The 22,617-nt window shown below is 41.1% G+C and overlaps 1 protein-coding gene across 1 annotated transcript in view; it reads left to right on the top strand.

Annotated features, from left to right (window-relative positions):
• CIMAP2 (ciliary microtubule associated protein 2) overlaps positions 1-22,617 on the top strand; it is a 204,049-nt gene that overhangs the window by 173,401 nt on the left and 8,031 nt on the right. Inside the window, exons 7-9 of the mRNA XM_078673440.1 lie at positions 6,476-6,643; positions 8,377-8,508; positions 11,214-11,344. Of these exons, the coding sequence (XP_078529566.1) occupies positions 6,476-6,643; positions 8,377-8,508; positions 11,214-11,344 (431 nt within the window). The remainder of the gene's footprint in view (positions 1-6,475; positions 6,644-8,376; positions 8,509-11,213; positions 11,345-22,617) is intronic.

Raw genomic sequence — 22,617 nt, 5'->3', positions numbered from 1 at the left:
TTATAGGATTCCTTCACACTGTAATCCTAAGCTTTCTAAGCCTCGTCAAATGATTTTTAAAGTTCAGCGTCACCATCATTTAGTTTTGATACGCAAAGCTGCAAGAGAGATCCCCTCCTTGATGGTCAATGGGAATACAATTTTTATACACCAAGACTTTGCAAAGGAGACTGTTGCTATCCGCAAAGAATTTTCTGCTCTACGTCCCCAATTGAGAAGTCTTGGGTTCAAATATGGTCTTTTTGACCCTTCAACTATGCGCATCTGGAAAGACAACTTCTCTAAAACTTTTCAACGTCCTGATGACTTACGTAATTTCATTGATCAGCAAACACACCATTCCATGGATACTTGAATGTAACCGTTTTATTGTATCCTGACACAGTTAATATGTTTATTTTCTTCAGGCTCCAACGGTTTCGGTCATCTTAGTAGAGTGCATGTGCGTTTCTTTCTTGATATTCATGTACTCTGTTTGTTTTTTTCTCCTTGTTTTATTTTTTCCTATTATCTCAAATCTAGAGTTACTATTTATCTTCTATTTCTCAACTATGCTTTTTTCACCTTTTCTTGTTCTACTGTTTTCCTCCTTTATTTCTTTTCTTCATGGCTAATGTTCATAATATTAAAGTTATTTCTCTAAATGTGAAAGGTTTGAGACACCCTGTTAAACGTACCAAAATTTGGGATTATTTAGGAAGTTGTAAAGCTGATATATGCTTTGTTCAAGAAACTCACGTTGAAGATAAAATATTACATTATATGAAAAAGAAGTGGGTCGATACTATTGTTTCGTCTCCTGCTGATGGCAAGAAAAATGGTGTTGCTATCTTTTTTGCGAAAAAATTACACTGTCAAGTTTTAAGTAAAATTTCAGATTCAGAGGGTAGATATGTAGTAGTTAAAATTAAAATTCATGATTCAACTTTATTTTTACTTAATATTTATGGCCCTACTGCTGATGACCCTACTTTTTGGTCTAAAATTACTACTGAGGTGTTAAAATTGGGTAAAGTTCCATTGATTGTTGGCGGTGATTTTAATGTTATTGCTGACCCACTATTAGACAGGTTATCTAGTATTAAATTTCGTCCTCCTAAGGTTTTTCATGCTTTTAAATCCTTTATTCAGACTACAACGTTAGCTGACATTTGGCAATTGCACTTCCCTACTGATAAATGTTTTACCTTTTTTTCTAATCCCCATAATTCGCATTCCAGAATTGATTATTTTTTACTTTCTGCACATCTTCTTCAATATGCAACTAGCCCCATCATTGGTAATATTGACATTTCTGATCATGCTTTGATTTCTTTTGTTTTAAACATATCTTCCTCCTTTTCTAAACAATTTAGATGGCGTATGAATACTGGAATTGTTCTTAATGAACATAATAAACCTAAACTATTAAAAGCTATTCAAGATTATTTTCTGTTTAATCCGGAAGATTCTACTTCTATAGTCAATAGGTGGGATGCCTTTAAGGCTTACATTAGGGGTGCTACAATTTCTATTATGGCCCACCAAAACAAGTCGTTTAATGCCAATATCAAACAACTAGAGAAACAAATAGCGAAATTTGAACTGTTATTTATTACATCCAACAATCCTCAATACCGAGTTAAACTACAAAAGCTTCGTTATGAATTTAATTCTATCCTCAGTAAAAGGGCTGGTGTCCAACTTTCTAATTCTAATGCTAGATTTCGTTTCAATATCAATCGGTCTGGGAAACTCCTTGCAAATTATCTACGTATCAAAAGGGATAAAGTACAGATTACCTCTATTCATGGTTCTCACGGCAAGGTTGCTACATCCCATAATGATATTGTTAAAGAATTTCTGGATTTTTACTCTAATCTATATAATAAACCAGACTTTCATGACAGCTCATTAATTGATGCCTTTTTAAATTCTTGTGATTTGCCCAAAATTTCACAATCAAATAGACTCGGATTAGATTTACCCATTACTACTGATGAAATTTTAACTGCCATAAAATCGCTTAAAAAAAATAAGTCTCCAGGCCCTGATGGTATTCCAGCTGAATTTTACAAGGATTTCCAGTCTCATCTTTTACCATACTTATTTCAGCTTTTTACTTTTTTTGGTTCCTCTGGGGCTGTTTCAGGTTCTTTTGCTGATGCTTTAATTATTGTGCTTCCTAAACCTAATAAAGATCCTACCCTTGTCTCAAATTATCGCCCTATATCCTTAATTAATCAAAACTGTAAATTATATGCTAAAATTCTTGCCTCTAGGTTGACCCCTGTACTTCACTCTATTGTTCACCCAGACCAGTCTGGATTCATGAAGAATAGATATTCTGCTAACAATACGAGAACCTTGTTACATGTAATTGAACAAAGTCCTACTTTACTTACTCCCTCTGGAATTATGGCATTAGATGCTGAAAAAGCCTTTGATAAGCTCCATTGGCAATTTTTATTTCAAACCTTGTTGTCTTTTAATTTTGGCCCTTCGTTTATTTGTATGATTTCTGCCTTGTAGTTTGCTCCCACTGCTCGATTGTTTATCAATGGTCAAATATCCACTCAATTTTCCCTTTTTAGAGGAACACGACAAGGTTGTCCCCTTTCCCCACTTTTATTTCTTTTGGGGATTGAACCTTTCCTTAATCTTATAAGAAAATGTGATGCTATAAGAGGTATTACAATCAATGATGTTACTCTTAAAACTTTAGCCTATGCTGATGATGTGTTGTTATTCATCAGTGATCCAATTTCATCAATTCCATCTTTATTAGACATTATCACCAAATATTCCACAGTATCGGGTTACAAACTTAATGTTAATAAAACAGAATTTTTCCCCTTAAATGTTTTTTGTACCCCTGACATGTTACCCATGGCGGATATTATTTGGCAAAAACATAAATTAAAGTATCATGGTATTTTATTTTCGTCGTCCATTTCAACAACATTAAAATTAAATAGTAATTTTATAATTGATTATATTAAGACTAAAACTTCCAAATGGTCTTCCCTTCATCTCACTTGGTGGGGGAGAATGGAATCTATTAAAATTAATATTGCCCCAAAAAATTTGTATTCTCTTGCCATGCTACCTACACAGTTTCCATTGAAATTTTATAAAGATATTGATAAAATGTTATCTAAATTTCTATGGAATAATAAACAACCTCGAATTAGTTACAGAAAACTAAAACTGCCAAAGTCTCATGCTGGTTTCAGCGTACCTGACTTTCTTTTATACCATAAAGCATTTATATTGAAACAAAGTTCTCTGTGGTTTAATTCTTCTCCTTTACTAAGACCTCCTGTTTGGTTTTATATAGAAAAATCGATTGTTCATCTTTTCCCATTACCCACCTTGCTTACTATGTCTCATAAATCTACAATTATCCATCGTTCTGTTATTATCAAATCTTCCAAACTAATGTTTAATGATTTAGATTCAAATGTTGCTTCCCCTATGAATACTACTACTGATTTATCACTATGGAATAGTTCAGCTATTAAATTGAATAGAAATGTAACTTTTTGGAATTCATGGAATAAGGCTGGTATATTTTATCTTAAAGACTTATTTTGTGACAATGCATTTATTCCTTTTGATATTTTGCAATCAAAGTTTCAGTTACCTAATGTTGACTTTATTAAATATCAGTCTTTATGTAATTCTATTTTAGACTCATTTCCACATGGTATCCCATCTGCAGTTACAACGGATTTGATAATTTATGTTCAAGCTGTATCTACTTCTTCTAATGCAGTTTCAATTTTGTATAAAAAATTAGCTACTTCAATAGGTACTAATCTAAATGAAATTTCACTCTTTTGGAATAATGAACTTTCCCTTTCTCTATCTATTGACTCTTGGAAAGTTATTTGGCTTAATAGTATTTCTGGTTGGTTACCTGTATCTCTATACCAGACAAATGCATATATACTGTTCAATTCTTTGTGGACCCCATTACGTCTATTCCGTGCTAAATGACTCCCATCAGATACTTGTTGGCATTGTAAGATTCATCCTGGTTCCTTGCAACATATGTTATTTGAATGCCCCTTAATTTCAAAATTTTGGTCTGAAGTTTGGGATGTTATGCAAAAAATACTACCTATTCAGGATGTTCTTTCATATAAATTGTTAATTTGTAAATCGGTTGCTCTTGTACATCAACTCACTGTTTCAGAAGAAAAATTGTTTAATTTCTTAATTTCAGCTGCTTTAAAATCAGTCACTTTTTGTTGGAAAGATGCTTCGTCTCTATCTGTTCATGCTTGGTGGTCTTGGATCATTTTTACACGAACAGGTGCACAGTTATCCTTACATGGAATTAATCATAACTCTCACTCTTATCAGTCTTTTTGGTCACCTATCGATTCCTATTTATCACTATGAAAGTATTTACCGCTATTTATTTGTTTAAAATGGTGATTTTTATATCTACACTATTTGTATGTTGTTAGTAACTCTGTTCTATATAGGATGATATAATATGTTAACTTCCTTCCCCTGCCCTTTTTCCCTTCCCTTTCTACTAGTTTTCTTTTCTCCTCTGATTGATTATATTTTTCTTGCAATATATTGACCTATTATGTTTTCATTACCAATTTGTTTTATCAATTGTTAAGGTTTCATTGACCATGCTACCATTTTTTGTATTGTCTATTTCTGTCATTTATTCTAAAAACTTTAATAAAATTATTCTGAACTAAAAAAAAAAATATTTGCAATGCAATAGGTCTCACATTTAAATGCTAGAACTATGGCATTGGAAAGAAGCACGCCATTGTCCCGGGCTGCTTGAAAAGAAAAAGCGCGCATGGCGAGCTAAATGTACACAAAGCAGTTGTGCCTCCAGTGAGAGAAACTCAATAAAGAAAATAGTGCTTACAACTTTAAGAACAGGTACCCTGTAACAGCCGAAGTAAAAGGGCCAGTCCTCGTGGGAAGTTACAAATGGGGACAAGGCGGTACCAAGGAGAGACTAATAAGCCTATTTACGAATCAGAAGCCATCATTTAAGAAGGACACTGACACAAGCTAATGACAAACATGGGTGGAGAGTGGGCGGGGCTTCCACTGCACACCCTAATACAGCATGCCTCGCAGAGGGAGCAGCGCATTTGCACTGCTGCTAGGCTCGACCTAAAAAGAGACACTCGCCACAAAACTAGTCAACACGAATCCCAGCTAATTCTATAATAGGCTGAAAGATAATTCACTGCATTTGCTGATTTATTTAATTGTACTAAGCATTATAAAACACATCATTAAAATTTGCCTTTTGAAGAAATTGTTCAAACAATGACTTCGAAGAGTGCAGGGTCAAAGGTCAAGACCAAACTTGAGTTCAGAATAAGAGGGGTTGCGTATCTCATGTAAACGATAAAACGCATTTAAGTGATGTAATGTATTTTGTTTTCCACCAGTTTAATTTCTTTCCTAATGATCTCACGGAGTGCAAACCAGTAAAAGGATATTAGGGGCAGGCATCTAGCATGGATTATTGTGCTTACAAATGTTTACACAAATTAGCTTGTTTAGCAGGTTGTGTTCCTCAGCTCATGTTAACAAATAGGTATGCCTGGGCTCGTTGAGCCGCCAAACAATAAAATCTAAAAGTATTTTTCGAATGAACAACAATTAAAAATTTAATCTTCACTGAAATTTGTGAAATGTACATTTGAAACATACATATCCACTGTGGATACCCGAAAACCCTTCCTGGATCTTGCTCTTTGAAGGGTTGACAAGTTGAACCTATCAATGGGCCTCATTTATGAAAAGTGACGCATCGCTGCGTGAAAACAGCGATGCGTCACTTTTCACTGCGCACTCCTTGCGACACCAATGATGCGTCATATTTAATGTATGACGCATCATGTCGCAAGGAGTTACAGATACGTCAGTATTTCTGACGTATCTGTAAGCGCAAAAGTGACGCATTGCTGGAGTGTGTCACAAAAGTGACGCAACTCCAGCAATGCTCCCTTTCACATGGGGAAAGCCCCATGTGAAAGGGCCTGCGTAAGTCTTACGCCTGCTGTGAGGAAGGCGCAAGATTTCAACGCAACGGCGTCCTAAAAGTGACGCAGTGAAATCTCATAGATTTCACTGCGTCACTTCTACGACTCTTCCTTGCGTCAATACGCCCCCCTTGCATACATTATACCTGGCGCAGGTATAATGTGGCGCAGGGGTTTACAAAGTGACGCATCTACCTAGATGCGTCACTTTGTAAATATGGTGCAACAAGGCACATTATTTACGCTGCTGGTGCGTCACAAAAAGTGACGCACTGGCGGCGTAAAAGTGACGCACAGCCTCATAAATGAGGCCCAATGACTTTAAGATTACTGGGTATTCATTTGCACATGGGAACGCCCATAAGTGGCACGTGATTGCGCATTAAAGGTAAGAGTGGTATCTGAGATCCTGGTTTGCACTAATGCTTCTGCTTCTCTTGGTCTTGAACCTTCAGAAAGGAAACAACCTGGAGCTAGGTACTGCAAATGTGAGAAGCTTCCTGGAAGACTTAAACAGCCCTGAGAAAAGAAAGCATGGCGTCTTTGGCCCAATATCCGAGCACCCACATGTCCCCACAGAGCGGATTTGCAACTGCACTCTTGCTCAGTGCCCAAGGAAACCGGTGAGTTATACTTACTTTGAGTGTGTTTTGAATTTCTGCCTTCCAAATGCTTATTGCGTAATGTAGCCTTGACTGAGCGAACACCTTAATTTGCAAGGAGTGAATGAAGAATTGTTTTTTTTTAATTCTCTTAGGGAACATTATAACTGCTGTCAGTTCCCATGTGATTGTGAGAGATGGTTTTCAAAAACTGTTTTTGTGAAAATTGACATTCAAAAAGTAGCCAAAAATACGGTGAAATTCGACAGCTAATAGCAAAGGTCTTACGATCCTGCATTCCCACACTTGATGGAATAGCACGTGTGGGGCCAACCTATCGCTGGGAGAGGAGTGACCCAAAACTGAGACTATAGAAAAGTTATCACATTTCCTGTCAAAAAGTCCTTTTTGGTCTGCGGGTAGCTGCCTTGTTTAGGCTCAGGGTCAGCCGGCACCTAGCGAAATTTACCAATCCCAGGTACTTCTGAAAACGAGATCAGAATGCAGAATGCAGCACACATAGAGAGAGGAAATACCAATGAGAAATAAAGATATTTCTGCTCATTCTGCCTCTCCTGGGAAGGCGTATCTTTTTGGCACATTCCCAGGCTTACCAGTTCTGGTAAATCTGGGAATGCATTAAAAACCATAGGAGTTTCGTGGGAACACCCACGCAACACCCATGGAATGCCTCCTTTGCGCAGATAAGGCAACGCAGCAATTTGCGCTATGATGCTTTACCCCAGATCCATGGGGGGCACTCAGGGCCACTCATAGTGGCCTTGCGTGGCTTCATAAATCTCACTTAAGATTTGTGTCGTGCATGTACTACATTGCGTGTTGTAAACGTCACACAAACGGCTTGTAAATAGGCCCCTCCATTCACACAAGTAAATGCAGGGCTCACTCAAGGATGCAGGAACAGAGGTAATATATGTTTATTTCTACTACGTTACTGTCAGTTTTGTAGTGCAGAGTTTCCCTTTGTAAGACAGTGCAACACTTTCAGGAGCACAGGAGTAGGAAATACTGAAATTCTGGTGTTTGAGGGGCATAAGGCCTTATTACTGACCTAGGATTCCAGGGTTCTTGCTACTGCAGTCTGCCAATCGCTATAAATGCGTAAATAGGTGAGATTGAAATTTTGGAGAAAAAAATTCAGCAAAATAGTCATAGCTTGCAAGTCTGCCAACTTAACCTGAGGATACACAGCTGGGGAAACTGATAGTAGGTGGGATCATAAAGCCTAGAGAAGGCACATTGAGAGGGTTCTGGGAGATACTCCTGGCTGAATGTCAGAATGCTGAGCTTATACTTCATCAGTGAAGCAAGGACAGGGGGAAACAGTTGGAACAATGCGGCTGTGCGCGGTCTAGCTGCTGGCGGAAGCAGGAAGCAGGAAGGATCGGGAGAGGACAGGTTGTTGAGGGCCTTTACCTCCGAGAAGCCATCGCTAGGGATAGCTGCCACTACCTGAATTCCCTCCCCCTTGCACGGCTGGGCTGATAAGTGATTAAGTGCATTGATGGTAAGTGAACACACAGAAGAGGCACTTCCAGGTATATTCCATGCTTAGCGGCTTTACCAATGCTTGTTAAATATTCTGAAAACTATTACAAAGATGCTATTAATGTATTTCATTTTGGTGGAGAATAAAACAAACATAAACATTAATTTTAAATAAAGAGTGTACAGTGTGAACTGAAGCAGTTGTGCAACCTGCAGAGGGTCACTAGTGTTATGTTGTCTTCTAGGACGCCCCAGGACCAGCGTCTTACGAAGCAAAGCCCGCTTCTGCGCCAGTATCGGGGCGAGGGCACCCTCCCTTTAACTCATCAGCCAGGAGGTTCGAGAACAGATTGTGCAGCCTGTTCTTCACAAGTGATGTAATAACTCTTCTCATTTTATGTGAAACCGTCCTGGACAATGGTTTCAAATATGTAATAACATGAACAGAAAACAATGCCATTATTATTTCCGAATGTACTCATCCCTGCAAGTGAAGTAATATTACCACACTATACAAAAAGTTCATTTTTCGTTTTTTCTTTGTAATATCTTTTATTAGCTTTCAGCAAAAACAATACATAGCAGAGGTCAATAGTTCAAAACTTGGCACTATGTTTATTTATTGGTTTAAGGTCCAAACAGAGTTGCTTTAGCTATGATTTTAGCCTCATCAGTTGTGGTCCATCTCAGGCATGTGCTGCGCATTCCTGTTCTTAAACTATTACACAACTGTCTAATGGTTGAACAACTGGGTGGAAGTAATAATGCAAAGTGGTAGGCTATTAAAACTCAATAGTCACTCCTGTGCATTGTGCATGGTGCTAAATGGCACCTGTAGGCAGAGACACACAGTCTTAAGTAGCGCTCCTGCTTCACTGAGGAGGTGTATAAATGAGTGACACTGCATTTCAGGGCGGTGATGCGGACCATCGCACTGAAATGCGTTAGTCTAACGCATGATGTGTGATACTTGGCAGGACAGGCAGGTGTGTCCTGTCCGGTGTCGAGGGTAGCGTGCATGGCATTCCCCAAATACCTGTGCATGCGGATTTTGAAGAGCACAGGACCGAAATCCTCATGTTATGCCCCATTTTAAAGGACACTACTTGTAATAGACAATAATTATCTCACCTTAATTAAGGACGCAGATATTAACAATAAATCCTGGATAGTGAATTCATTTTATCGTTCAAAACTATTAATCTGTATTTTATTTTGGTTTAGGGTTAACTACCTCGATTGCAAAATAGTGGAGTATTGCACCAGACGATACATAAAGAAAGCTAGTAATCTGCCTATTCATTTAATTCACTAATCTCTGTATTTATTACTACTGCTTTCATTTAATCTTTAAACATCATTACGAAACCGCATAATTCTGTTTACATACTTTATACAATGCATTCCAAAGTGTCATGCCTGCAGTTAATCACGGGTGTCAACAACGTATCAAATTATAATAAACAAACAAAAAAAAAACACAAGTTTATACAAACAGATGATTCCAATGCAGCCGATGTGAAGAGTTTTGCTTGCCAAGGTTCACTTACATTCTGAACTTCCCTGGTCCCAAGCAGGGGGACAACTGCTTAGCCGCTTGCTGCTGGTGTTCCAAGCTGCGCCCAGCTATGCCAAAGAATTGATCCTGAGCAAGGAAGCATGCTATACATAGTTATGCCATGACTGCGAAAATATTCGTAGCCCAATATCACGTTTTTAAAAGCAAATGTACTATTTAGCACACACGAGGAAGTGTCAAATTCCATATTAAGGAGCTACTTTGGCATAACTGACAGTAATAAAAAATTGTCCATCAGAGCTTGTGTTCTGGGCATACAGTCTATACCCCTACACACTGGATTATATAATATTATTTTGAATACGGCAGTAGCACCACGGTACCACCACAATGCGAGAGTACCACGGTATCAAATGGGGGGTGGGGGCGGATTGACGCGGAGTCCCACTGTAGTACCTCAATACCAGTGAGAAAATCAGCTTTTTAAAATTCTACTTACTGAGGCAGGGGTCCCTGCGGATCCCCCCACATGGGCCTGGGGGCCAGGGTGTGCTCAACCTGCCCCTGTATGCTTAACATCCGCTTGATTTCTCTCCCTCCCCAACCCAGTAATTCGTTTCTGAGCTTAACAGTGCATTCAGAGAATGCCTGCCCCAAACACTACTCTGCTAAGCTTTGCTGGTACCTCTTGTTTAATTAGCCTTTTCTTTGTGAAAGGAAGGCCCAGGGTAGAGTTTTTGTGAACCACTTTTTCTCCTCTCAGATCCCAGCAGATAATTTTGCCAGACCTCATCTAGGTCCAGAAGGGCTGGATCCATGCCAGATTTTCTGGATATTTCTTAAGGCATTTGTTTATGCATTTATGCACTTATGGACATGTTTACATCCAATGGACCTGAATGCAATTCAGTTACATGGTGCTTATCCACAAAAACTGGCATAAATACAGCCTCCGAACACCCCTGAGTTAAAACCTCTGTCACCCTACCTCCAGTTTGGCAAGCATGCTCTTTATTCTATCCCAGTCCTATACTGTGCACAGTCAGCCCAGTAACTGCTGGAATCATTTACCCTAATGCTGTCCAAAGTATGCATCTCATTGCTGGATCTGTGCATCTCATGTATATAGTCAGCAGTTATCCAGACAATCTGATATGGCTCTTCACCTCATTAGGCAGCTGTGATGTACATGTTTTCAAACAATAGTTGTAATATGTATATTTAAAATAATTTGGCAAAACATGTATCTTTGGAAACAAACATGCCCAAGAGAAAACTCCCACAGCCCTGAAACACTGGGGTTTGAAGTAATGTAGGGTGAAAAATTAGGTTCCGTCTGAGTGGTGGGGAGCTGTCCCAATATTGATATTTTTATATCCCACCTTTTTGGAATTCAACCACGTTCTTACGGATCTACAGGTCTTACACGTGCTGTGGTTTTTTCTGGTCATTGATTACGGAGATTTACTTTTTTTCTGGTATCACTGATTGAAGATTTCTTTACAATTTCAAACATTGTAATAACATCCTGTGTTTAAACCCCATTCATGCAAATCATTCCAGAATCCAGTTGGTATTGGCCGTTATGACATCACTGTGAAACAACATGGGGAAACCAGCTCCACCTACAGGTCGGCATTCCTGGGCAAAACGGGACGGTACTTGGACAATGCAGCGCATGACAAACAGTTGCAGTAAGTAGAAACTCCCATTTGTTCTATAAAACAAGCATTGGCAGAGCCGATAGGCATGGACAGTCATTGTATAAAGTGCTTATTCAATGAATGAATAATTTGCATGGGTGAGTGGGTGAAAGGGAAAATGAGTCATCAGGGATGAGTGAGTGCACGGGTGAAAGAATGAATGAACGAGTTCGAGCTGAGTTAGTTGAGTGCATGTGTGAGTGGTTGACTAATGAGAGCAAGGATGGATGGAGCATTGGATGCAAGCTTACAGGCTAAGGCTTGAGTAAGCAGTGTTGCCAACGTTGTAAAAATTACAAGTACTACTAATATTAAGGCAATTAAAGCACGAGGTTTCACGTTAAAACATTTTCTAAAACAATACAGAAAATGTACTATTGCGTCTGTGTATGTGGGGAGTCATGACAAACTGCACAGTCAATCACACACCGACAATCCAATAATCCACCTAAAAGTGATCCCACTTGGTGCTTCATATTTAAAAGAATAAGTACCAGCGGCCAAAGCTCTACCGAGAAGTCTGCGGCTGGCGCTGTTCCATGGCAGAATACCAGGGCTGCGCAGTCTGCAATTTACCACATGCCCCCTCTAACAGACACCCCCTTCCCCTTTTTCTCACTCTTGCAGGATCCTGCGTTCTCCCATTTGGGACTTTTTTCTGTATTTCTACTTCATGTGTTTTTCCCTGTCTTGCTCTCAGTAAATGTCTGATAAGGAAAAATAAGTGTTGGTGGCCCCACCGGCAAGCACCGGCTCAAATTAGGAACTGATACCACTCCTTCACCAGTACTGGCCTGCACCTCTGGACATGTGAGAGGAACCCTGACTTTTTGTAAAAATCTGGGTTAGTTTCCTTTAAAAAAGAAACAGTAAAAGCAAAAATAAATGTATTAGGTAATAAATAAAATAATGCTTCGGGGGGGGGGGGGGAGGGAAATGAACACGCTGTTTAGATACTGAGATTAAGTTATGATGAGTGAGCTCTTCAATGCACGTGGGACCAGGAGTGAGTTTAATCTGGATTTAATAGAGTATTATTTTCCTCTGATCTCATCTGTGCAGCAGAACCACTGCTCTTATGGGGAACAGAATTGCCATTCTGAAGATAATGTTGTCGATCACTCACATACCCGGCTCATTCTGCCAGGTCGCCTGATGTTTCGCTTTGTATTTTTTTAAGCCTGCCTTTTCTATTTACACTATAAGAGAAACAATGGTTCTCAAGGTTTTATTTGCATTAATTGCTAGTCTATCTGTTCAGTTCCAAGTTAGATGAGAACATACAGATACAAGTGTTAATAAATTCCAAAATAACAGTCTACAAACGTCAAGAGGTAACTATTCATTTGGTTATATTTTATCATCATTGGGTGTTTGACAATGAAACGGAGATAATGCAGTGCTCACTGCAAAGTGAATAGATTGGAATGTGTACATGGCGCTGGACAGACAACTTAACTGAGTAAACATTCAAGGATGAGCAAAGTGTAATCCACACAGCTCAGTTTCAGTATTATGGTAAAAATGGTCATGGCATCAACCGGCAGTCAGCTGAATACAAAGATAAAGAGGCCATGAATTTAGCAACCCGTTTGATCAGGAGGTAAAACTGCTTACCTTATTCATTTTTATTCGCCTGTAGCGCATGTGATATTTAACACATGCGCTATTTACTACATCTGATAATTGGCAGACACAAGACAAGTGTGGTAAATGAAACCCAATTAAATATATGAGAGGGTATTGAAACTCAGTGGAAAATACCACCTCAAAATACCTCCTTGTTAAAAGTAGGTGGTAAAAGTTCCTAAAGGTGTGTAGGGTATACAAGAAAAGTGGAAAAAAGGCAAAACAAAACTAAGGTCAACCCAACAATGCACAAAAAGTACATGCACTGTTTGAGCTGAAAAGATATAATTACACACACACCTGCACACAGGGCCGGACATACATAATCAGCCGTGCACAGACTGACTGCAGCTGCTCACACTTCCACTGCTAGGCCACCATATTACGCTATGCTAGATCCTTGTTCTGCTACAACAGACCATGTGCTGAATCATGTCGAATCGTGCTGCTGTCAGAGAAAGCGGTTTCCTGAAGCAAGGTGGGGGAACCTGCTCAGTTACCTTGTGTCATGCAAACTTCATCTTACTCAAGGACGGTAGCAGGTGATCCAATCGGGGTTATGCGAATATGAACAGCACAGAGGCCTGCTTCAGGTATGTTTTATGTTATAGCGCCACTGTGTGGCTAGTCAATAAACTGCTAGGGGAAACTAAACCATGTTCAGGTACAAACAGGATGGTGCCAGAAGCGGTACAGGAGGCTCTTGCTTCTGACAGAGCTAATAGAAGGGAAAACAAGGACAAGAAAAGAGAATAATTTCACTTTTCTCTTTCCTTCCCGCCACCCCCGTGTCCCTCCTCGTCAAAGGGGAATTAATTGAGGAGAGAGGGAAGTGGAGGAGATTTTGGCTCGGGTAAGAAATCATTTATCCTTTCCTTTGGGAGAGAATGAAACGGGGAATTCTTCAAGTCGTTTACCTCACTGTACTAAGCATCTTGGGCCAGCTCTGCCTTTGCACGAAAAAGTAAAATCCTTGATTTTGAGGGAGTTGAAGGACCTTGACTGTCTTTCTATTCCTAGTTTCATGCAGAAGCTTTATCTATTGATGGAGACTTAATATTACCTGACTCTGAATGCTGGTGCGATTCTGGCTACTTTGGCGGGAGTCCTGAAAACTCTTTTCCTGAGGCTGTGGACAAAAATACAGAAGTGGCTCGGAAAAGACTATTCAGCTATGAGATCAGGGGGCGATTCACTCTATATAACACAATCTTAGGGGAAAGATATTGAGACTTGCACAAAGTGACATTTTTCAGGTCTGCTAACCGTAGGGAGCAAAAGTCCAGATTGATGTCGGCTGTATTTTGTGATGATCTGAAGGCATCATCTGTGGCTCCCAGAAGAGTAATTGTGGCCAGGGGACAGATGTGGTTGAGAGACTGGAAGGCTGACACATCTGAAAAGGCTGCAATATTAAACAAGCATTGGCAAATCCACTAGGTCCCGGCAATTCAAGAACTATTAGCGTTGTCAATGTTATTGTCTTTTAGCCATGTGTTATGGCGTATGGCATAACTTATGGGCTTTTCTCGCTAAGATGGGTATAAAAATTAAAATAGTGATACAAGACTCACAGCCGGGCCTATGAGGACATTTACAGGGAACTTTGCAATGGTTGGCAAACTTAAGTACTCTACCTCTCTGCAAGCAGCTGTCTTCTTCACAGTGACCGGCGTGCAGCACTCCAGGTATCGATGAGAAAAGAAGGCCAACCTCCATTAGAAAGAGGCCGGAGAGAAACCGACTCTACTAATGAACTTGGATAGAACTTAGAAAGGGTTTTCCCAAGAAATATTTAAATCAGGCATTCGTAAGTGCGTGGTAAATATTCAGAACGGGACAAAGTGGCAAAAAACAGTAAACACTGAAAGTCTTAAAATGTAAAACACTGGTTACATTTAATGTAATATTTACATCATGTTTATTTTTTAACGTGTTCTCAAAACTTTGGTAAAGGAGTTCATGGGAACTTCTGAGCTTGGGAAGGTGGGGAGATCCTTTCGTGTGTCAAAGGATGAGTGGACACGTACACCATAAAAACTACACAATAAACATAAAGGTATCCCTCTGCTAGTAGAGACTCAATTCAAGAGGGTGGTTGGTACATGCCACACTTCATTAGGAGGCAGGGAAAGGGAAATCAATCCTGTTTTATAAGTAACCCTCACACACTATAATAGTGGCATGCTTCATCATCAGGTTCACCCTGATCCCTAAAAGTCAGGGTGGGCTCGACTGTGTTCCAGGGAGCTCATTGCATATTGCTATCTAATGGGACAAAATTAAAAATCCTCATCCACTCCCAAGGTATCCCTTTATTGGTGTGGTGGATGGCAGAGGTTAAAATTAACTATGAAATGGGCACAAAGGATACTATGGTCCTATGACCCAAATAGCACCAATATGTTTTTGCCCTTCGCTGAGTGGCGACTGCCGCTAATCTAAAGTGGTGGGGTGGCGTGGAGGGAGGGAGTTTAGGGGATAATAATAAATAAAAAGACTTGCTGATGATGCTGTTGGCCGCCTTAATGCTCCTCTCCTCCTGCCAGTCCATGGGCCACACATCACAGGCTCCCCACCCAAGCCAGACACTGCTCTCATGCTATATGTAGCATGAGAGAAATGCTGAGATTTGCCTGAGCAGGCTGGTCTGACGCTCACTCAGTGAGCCTCTGCCTTTTCTCCACCCTGGTGTGCAACTCAGCTGGGCTGGAGAAATATAAATGTGCATGTCTGCTTGGCCGTCCTAAGACGACCGGTCAAACCGACATACGCACTTACAGTGCCCATCACCCCTCCTCTCTGCCATGGCCTGGCCCGGCCCTGACTCCATCGACTCTGTCAGTCAGTGATAAATAAATTGATAATAAAATTGTTTTATCATCATTTTATTTTTCATCTGCTGGCTCTGAGCAAAGAGACAACATTACTCTGCCATTACAGAGGAGCCACGCCTACTGACACTACAGGCTGTTTAAGTTTCCTGGGTATTCGTCAGGGCAGGTTTGTTTTTCTAGAACTCCCCTGGCGACATATATTATGGCCTCAGAAGTTTTCATGTGGCATGCATACTAAGTCAGGCATGCAAGGCAGTATATATATTAAAGTGAGTATTTATATATGAGACATGCACAATACCCTTATGTATGTGTGCCCTCATATACTACAAGCTGTGATTATTGTGCACCACATTCTGGTTCCGCGTTTATTACAACATAGCACACCATTTTGCCCCTGCAATGCTTCACATCAGCGTTGCGATCCCCAGTATGGTACATCGCTGTCACATACATATATTTTTCAGTTTTATAACCAGACTTGAACAAACCATATTGGTGGTTTAGCAGTTGTGTTCAAGAGGACATACAAACAAACAAATGTGAAGCAAGAAGGTTGTGGGATGTGTACATATATAGTGGCTTGCTATGTATTTCTTCACTTACCCTAGTACTGGGTACATTTTCCCTCTCGTGGAGGGCAGAGGAGGGTTGGGCCTGTAGTCAAGCACTGGGTTCCCCTGTAGGGGGCAAATTTGTGGCAGGGGAGAGAAAAGTTGTTAAAGTGCCAACTTGTCAAGGAAAATACAGATATCCATACCAAAACTACGCAGATTATCCTTGTAGCGACGTCAAACACAACTGGATAAATGTAAGGCCAAATGCTCAAAGAGCTCAAGGCAAGGCTGCCAACGTATGGATTTACCGACATTGTCAAGGGTCCCTACCATCCATATCACCTACTGTGATCCCGCTCTCCCCGGCTTGTGGTCACGAAAAGCCAAAGCGGAGAGATTATGTCACCCGGGCCTGGTCCAGCTGGACCTCGTTGGAAAAGAAAACAGACCAGTGGGGCTGCAGGACTAATTATTCCCAGGGGCTGGCACAGGTGTGGTCTGTAAATGAAGCTACTCACCCCAGGTGCGCGGGTATGTTGGTTAAGGGACCTGGGCGTCAATGCATGGGCTCGTACTGATGGAGCAGATTGTCAACACCGACATGGGAGCCTATGTGTGTGCGGAGGCCCAGGAGTGCCGTTACATGGTATTTACTTGATGAGCGCATCCAATCTGGTCTGAGCATTCTGGGATTGCAGTCACTCAATGACCCTGAGTTTATATTTGGGGCTATCGTGCTGTAAAGCAGGTTTGTTCACAAGGGGCATTCCCTATTGGAGCGAAGAAATGCTCCTTAAAGATAAATAAAGTATGCCTACATTTGGCATTACTGTAATCGCTACAATTATTTTTCTTATTGGGACAATGAACTCTAACCATGTTAGGGGGTTATTTTGCAGTTATGAATTCCCATTATCATGCAGTTTGTTGTATATCCAGGAACTGCGTCATGAGAATTCATATCAGTATTTAATAGGGCCAAGGAGACTCGTGTCAACTTACTTGAGTATCATGCAGCCAATACTTTTTTATGGACATGCCGTGACAGAACATATGAGATAAGGAGAGTTTCTACAATTGATACTCCTGACCTTCTCCTTGTGTAGGAAATTATTACACCGTTCTAATTTAGTGCCAAAGTTGTGCAATGATCACAAGTTTGAAAAAAACTATTTAATACTTCCTGGAGCCATATTGTGCGAACATTCTGAAGGGGTCATCCAAGACCTGCTGGAGGCTCAGTTCGTTCCAAGGTATTTCATCATTGAGCCCTCTTTTATTAGTCTGCAGTTTGTTGACCCGCCTTTTTTCTTTTTTTTGGAGTTTGTTGTTGACTCCCACATGTGGAGTACGTTTTTCAATCACTGACCACATTATGTTTTTATTCGTTGTGGTTTTTCCAAGAAATGTGTAGTGAGTTTGATAGATGCTTGTCTACACCGTACTTTGCTCCTGTGTTCACTAATTCTGATTTTTATTTTCCTGGTCATCATTCCAATATAATGGAGGCCACATGGACATGTGATGATGTACATGACATTGCTTCTGTTACAATTAGTGTGTGTTCTCTGTTCCCAAAGAGCTGGGAAGCCAAGATCTAGTGTTTTTGACTCTCTCATAAGAGGACATATGTTAGAAATGGAGTTTCTGGTTGGCTAGGGTATGCACCTAAGCCAGGCTGAACCTACCACTCTAGTCAGGGCAAGAGAGCTACACGCTGAAGATAACCCCTGCTCCCCCCTAGGTAGCTTGGCAGAGCAGTCAGGCTTATCCCAGAGGCAATGTGCAAAGCGTTTGTACAACACTCACACAGCAGTGACTCACTAGGGACACCACAAAAGAAACTCCACACTAGGTTATATAAAAATATCTTTTGTATTATCCATAAAAACACATTAGATCCAGGTCACATATATTACACTGTGCCACTAGGCACTGGTCATGACTTCACAGGAATTACATAACTCACTTGGCCAATCAGGCCACGGTCATAAACAATACAGTTAGGGCGACCAGTTACTACTGGTAGGATTGCACTTAGCACAAAGCATTAGGCTTCAACATAATAACGGTATTTAGCATAGCACATTATGCATAAAACATCCTCAACAGTGCACCATGGTAAACATTAGCAGCACTGCACATATCATAAGCCCACCATAGGCATATCATGGCATCACAGGCAGGGCAAGATCATCAAGGTGCATATGCTGCCTGGACGGAGCATCTGAACCAATCAAACACTCACACCCAGTCAAAAGATCTGGGTTTGATCCATCACCGTTCTTTAGCCCACTCTGCCACCCCAGTTCAGACATGGCTATATGCAAATCAGTCTGACCCTGTGCCTCATGGGAACAGTCCAGCCCGAACTGCCAAGCCATACCTTCCCTGGACCGGAAACAAGCTTCCGAGGACCAGTTTCTGGCATTACAGCCGTCTTCAGCCCAGCTTGCTTGAATCCAGTGGCAAAGTGAGCAAGGGACTCACGTCTGAGCATACCCTGCCACACTTATGGCGGCTAAAGCGGCACAAAGACACATAGCACACTGAAATGCCCACTTCTAAAAGTGACATTTCTAAAATAGTGATAATAAATCTGCTTTCACCAATAAGCAGGATTTATCACTAATATTTCAAACATACTAAGCTTGATCACGCTACCCCTCTCGGGTCAGGAATTACCACTGAAGCACAGATCAGGGAATCTCCAATGCATCCCTATGAGAGGAAAGCCTCACAGCAGTGAGAAACCAAATAGGCTGTTTGTCACTACCAAGACATGCTACATTTAATGCACATGTCCTACCTCCTACCTACAGCGCACCCTGCCCATAGGGCGAGCTAGGGCCTAACTTAGGGGTGACAGATATGTAATAAAAAGAGAGTCGCAGACATGGCAGCCACTTTATGTGCCATGTCACAGCGGCAGTAAACTGTGCGTGCAGGCCGTGCAGTAGCAGTGTCCTGAGACAGGTTTGAAAGGATACTTTGGCAGGTGGCGCAAGCAGCCTGCAAGCCCACCAGCAGCATTTAATTTACTGGCCCTGGGTATATGAGATTCCACTGTACGAGGGACTGATAGGTAAAACAAAATATGCCAAAAAGGGGTAGACCGATCCTACCAAGTTTACAATAGAGAGCACATGCCCTTTAGCACTGATCAGCAGTGATAAAGTGCCCAGAGCCATAAAACCACCGACAACAGGTGAGAAAAAATACAGGAGGAAGGCAAAAAGTTCTGGAATGACCTGCAAAAAGGGCTAAGGCCCACAGCATACAGAACAGTTCCTGCAGGGATAGTTAACTGTCACTGGAGGGAGTCCCAGTGTAGTCTGTTGTTTCGGTGCTCTTTGTTATATGTTACTGTGGATCTGTCTGTCTCTGATACTTTTGTTTCTATTGAATGAAAACTGTGGTTTAGTGAAGGACAACTAGTTGGATGTGAGGATACACCAGTGTTTGTTCACAATCTTTTTGACTATATTGGAAAAAGAGTGGTAGGTCCTGACAAAGATCAGGGCTTCGTTGTCCTGTTTGGTGTTAGTTTCTAGCAGGGCATCTGTAGGGATGTTACACGTCTGTTTCTGTGCTCTTTCAATGATCTTCTCTGTGTATTCTTTGCTCTTGAGTTTTTTGGTGAGGGTCCTGGCTTCCTTCTTGAAGTCTCGCACATCAGAACAATTCCTCCTGCTATGTAGAAACTGCCCCACAGGCAGGTTTTCTCTGAGTGCCCGTGGGGTGAACATTGTTGAAGTGCAGCAGGCTATTCCGGTATGTGGGCTTTGTGTACAGAGAGGTGGTAATTCTGCCACTCTTGGCTGTGATGGTGATGTCAAGAAAGGACATGGTATATCTGTCTGCCGACATTTGATTTAGAGTCAATGTCTGTGTGTTTGTTCTAGCGTTGAAAAGTGTTTTACAGCAGTTACATTGATTAAATTGTATTCTTGCTGGATGATCAGCTAATGAGTAGTTGATTTGTTCTATGCTGGCCCCTGCATCCTGGGGGGGAATAAGTAAACACGATCTATGGCGGGAAAGAAGCCACTGGAATGAGGGGGGGTGGAAGGAGAAGTTGCGAATGAAAATATTAGCGTTTGTGTCAAGTGCTCAAAAACAAGGAAAAAGGTAGCTCCTAAAAAGGGAGCAGTGGATTGACATTAGTACTTGGTCTATGCTCTGGGTGAGGGCCAAACACAGGAAGAGGCATAACGCATGGGAATTAAGGATACACGAGTGACGTTGAAGCCAGCAAAGTGTAAGCCTAAGTGCAGGCTGAAGCCCACTGAATTGTAAACATGTCTCTTTGAGGCAGTGCATGCGCTGTCTAGTAGAGACCTAAAATTATTTCTATTGAGCTAAATTGTTTGGAGATCAACTGGATTCTGTGGTCAACTAAGCATTCATAGACCGAAACCATGCCTTTCCTTACATAGCAAAAATTCTATTGGGCCATCTGCAGCTTATGATTTGCATAGGCAATCAAAAGGTAGGAAGTATTTCCAGCCTATGGGTTCTTCTAAGAAGGTTTGTTCTTCTGCACAGCCCACAAACTGGAAAAAAGGCATTCCTGACTATGTAAAAAAAGAGCAATTTAGAGGTACCAGTGGGCTCATGTATCTGTGACTTTCTTCACACCCGGGAGGATGATGTGTTAGGACTTTGGGTGTTAAATATCATGCAGCAAGCTTTCCAACCCAATTCACATCTAGGCCTCCTGCTCAGCTATTCATCCCTACACCTATGCCAAAGAATTTGTCCAGGGCAAGAACTCTATTGCAGGAAACAGATGATTTGTTGTTTATAAAAAGGCTATTGTATCAGAGCCAAAGAAGAAGAGGAAAAAGGTTACTTATTCAATTATGTTTCTGGTGGAGAATGCATCAGGAGGTTATCGTCTTGGCGTTGACATGAAACAAGTAAACAAATGAGTGCCAACCATCCATTTCAAGATGGATTGTTTACAAACGAATCCCTCTCGTCCAACCTAAAGAATTCACTGTGAGACTCGAGCTACAAGATGCCAACCTACACATAGCAATCTGCAAAGAACACCAGAAATATCTTCGGTTTGCAGTCTAGGATCTGCATTTTCAATGTTGTGCTCTGACCCTTGGGCTGATGTTGTCTCCAAGGGTATCTACAGCAAGGGGATTGCATTTCAGCCATAACGAGATGACTGGTTGCGACATTCTCCTTCAAAAGCAGTGACTGCAGGTAATCTTCTTTAATTACACTGCTACAGAATCACAGATTTCTAATAAATTGGGAAAATAAATCTCTCCTTCCAGACCACAACCTCAATTTTGTTGGGGCACGATTCCAGACCAGAAAGGGTATTGTTTGCCTTAGCCTTCTGCAGATCAGAATTCTGAAGATACAGTCTCATATTCAGACCATACAGGCTCAAGAAAACCCAAGGCATAGCTACAAGTATAATACATAGTGACAACTGTGGCGGTGGTGGTTCCTTGGGTAAGGGTTCCAAACAAAATCCAAGAATCATCAGTCGGTATCAGAACAGACAATCAGACAGCCAAGAGTTAAATAAACAGACAAGGGGGCACCCACTCTCGCTCCCTACCAGCTATAGGTGTTGTCATGTTTCATTTGTCCCAACAGAAACCTTGATGGTGATTCTCATTAAGCGGGTGGAGAATATTTTGGCTACAGACTCGGCCATATATTCCCTTCATCACAAAACTTCTGTCTCCATCCAATTAATTTCAACAAGATTTGTGTGGGGATGGTTTTTCCAGAAGTAGATCTGTTTGCTGCCAGGTGGAAATCTCTTTGTCCCAAGGTTCAATCTTAGTGGGTCCTGGTTGTGGATACCATGACTGGCCCTTTGCTGAGGAAACTGTTCAATGCAGTACCTACTTTTCCTCTCATTGCAAAAGCTCTGATGAGGATAAAGAACGATAATGCGAGGATAGTAATATTTTCACCCTTTTGGCTTGGCCCGTCCTGGGGGCATATTTACAAGGGCTTTGTCAACACTTTTTTGGCGTAAAAAGCCAAAAAAGTGGAGATAAAACTATCGCCCTATTTACAAGAGGGTGCAAACATATATAATCGCATGTTAGCACCCTTTTTCCCAGTGCCTCCCTTTGCATCTCTAATGAGGTGGAAAGTGGGCGTCACTGGGCGTACCTGGGATGGACTACCTTGCAAATATCGCTGATGTTCACATTGCGATATTTACAAAGCAGCCCACAGGATTTTAGCAGACGTTAGA

The sequence above is a fragment of the Lissotriton helveticus genome, chromosome 1_2, assembly GCF_964261635.1.
Source record: "Lissotriton helveticus chromosome 1_2, aLisHel1.1, whole genome shotgun sequence".
NCBI classification, from domain to species: domain Eukaryota; kingdom Metazoa; phylum Chordata; class Amphibia; order Caudata; family Salamandridae; genus Lissotriton; species Lissotriton helveticus.
The sequence above is the reverse complement of the archived record's forward strand: the minus strand, read 5'-3'. Positions and strand labels throughout refer to the sequence as shown.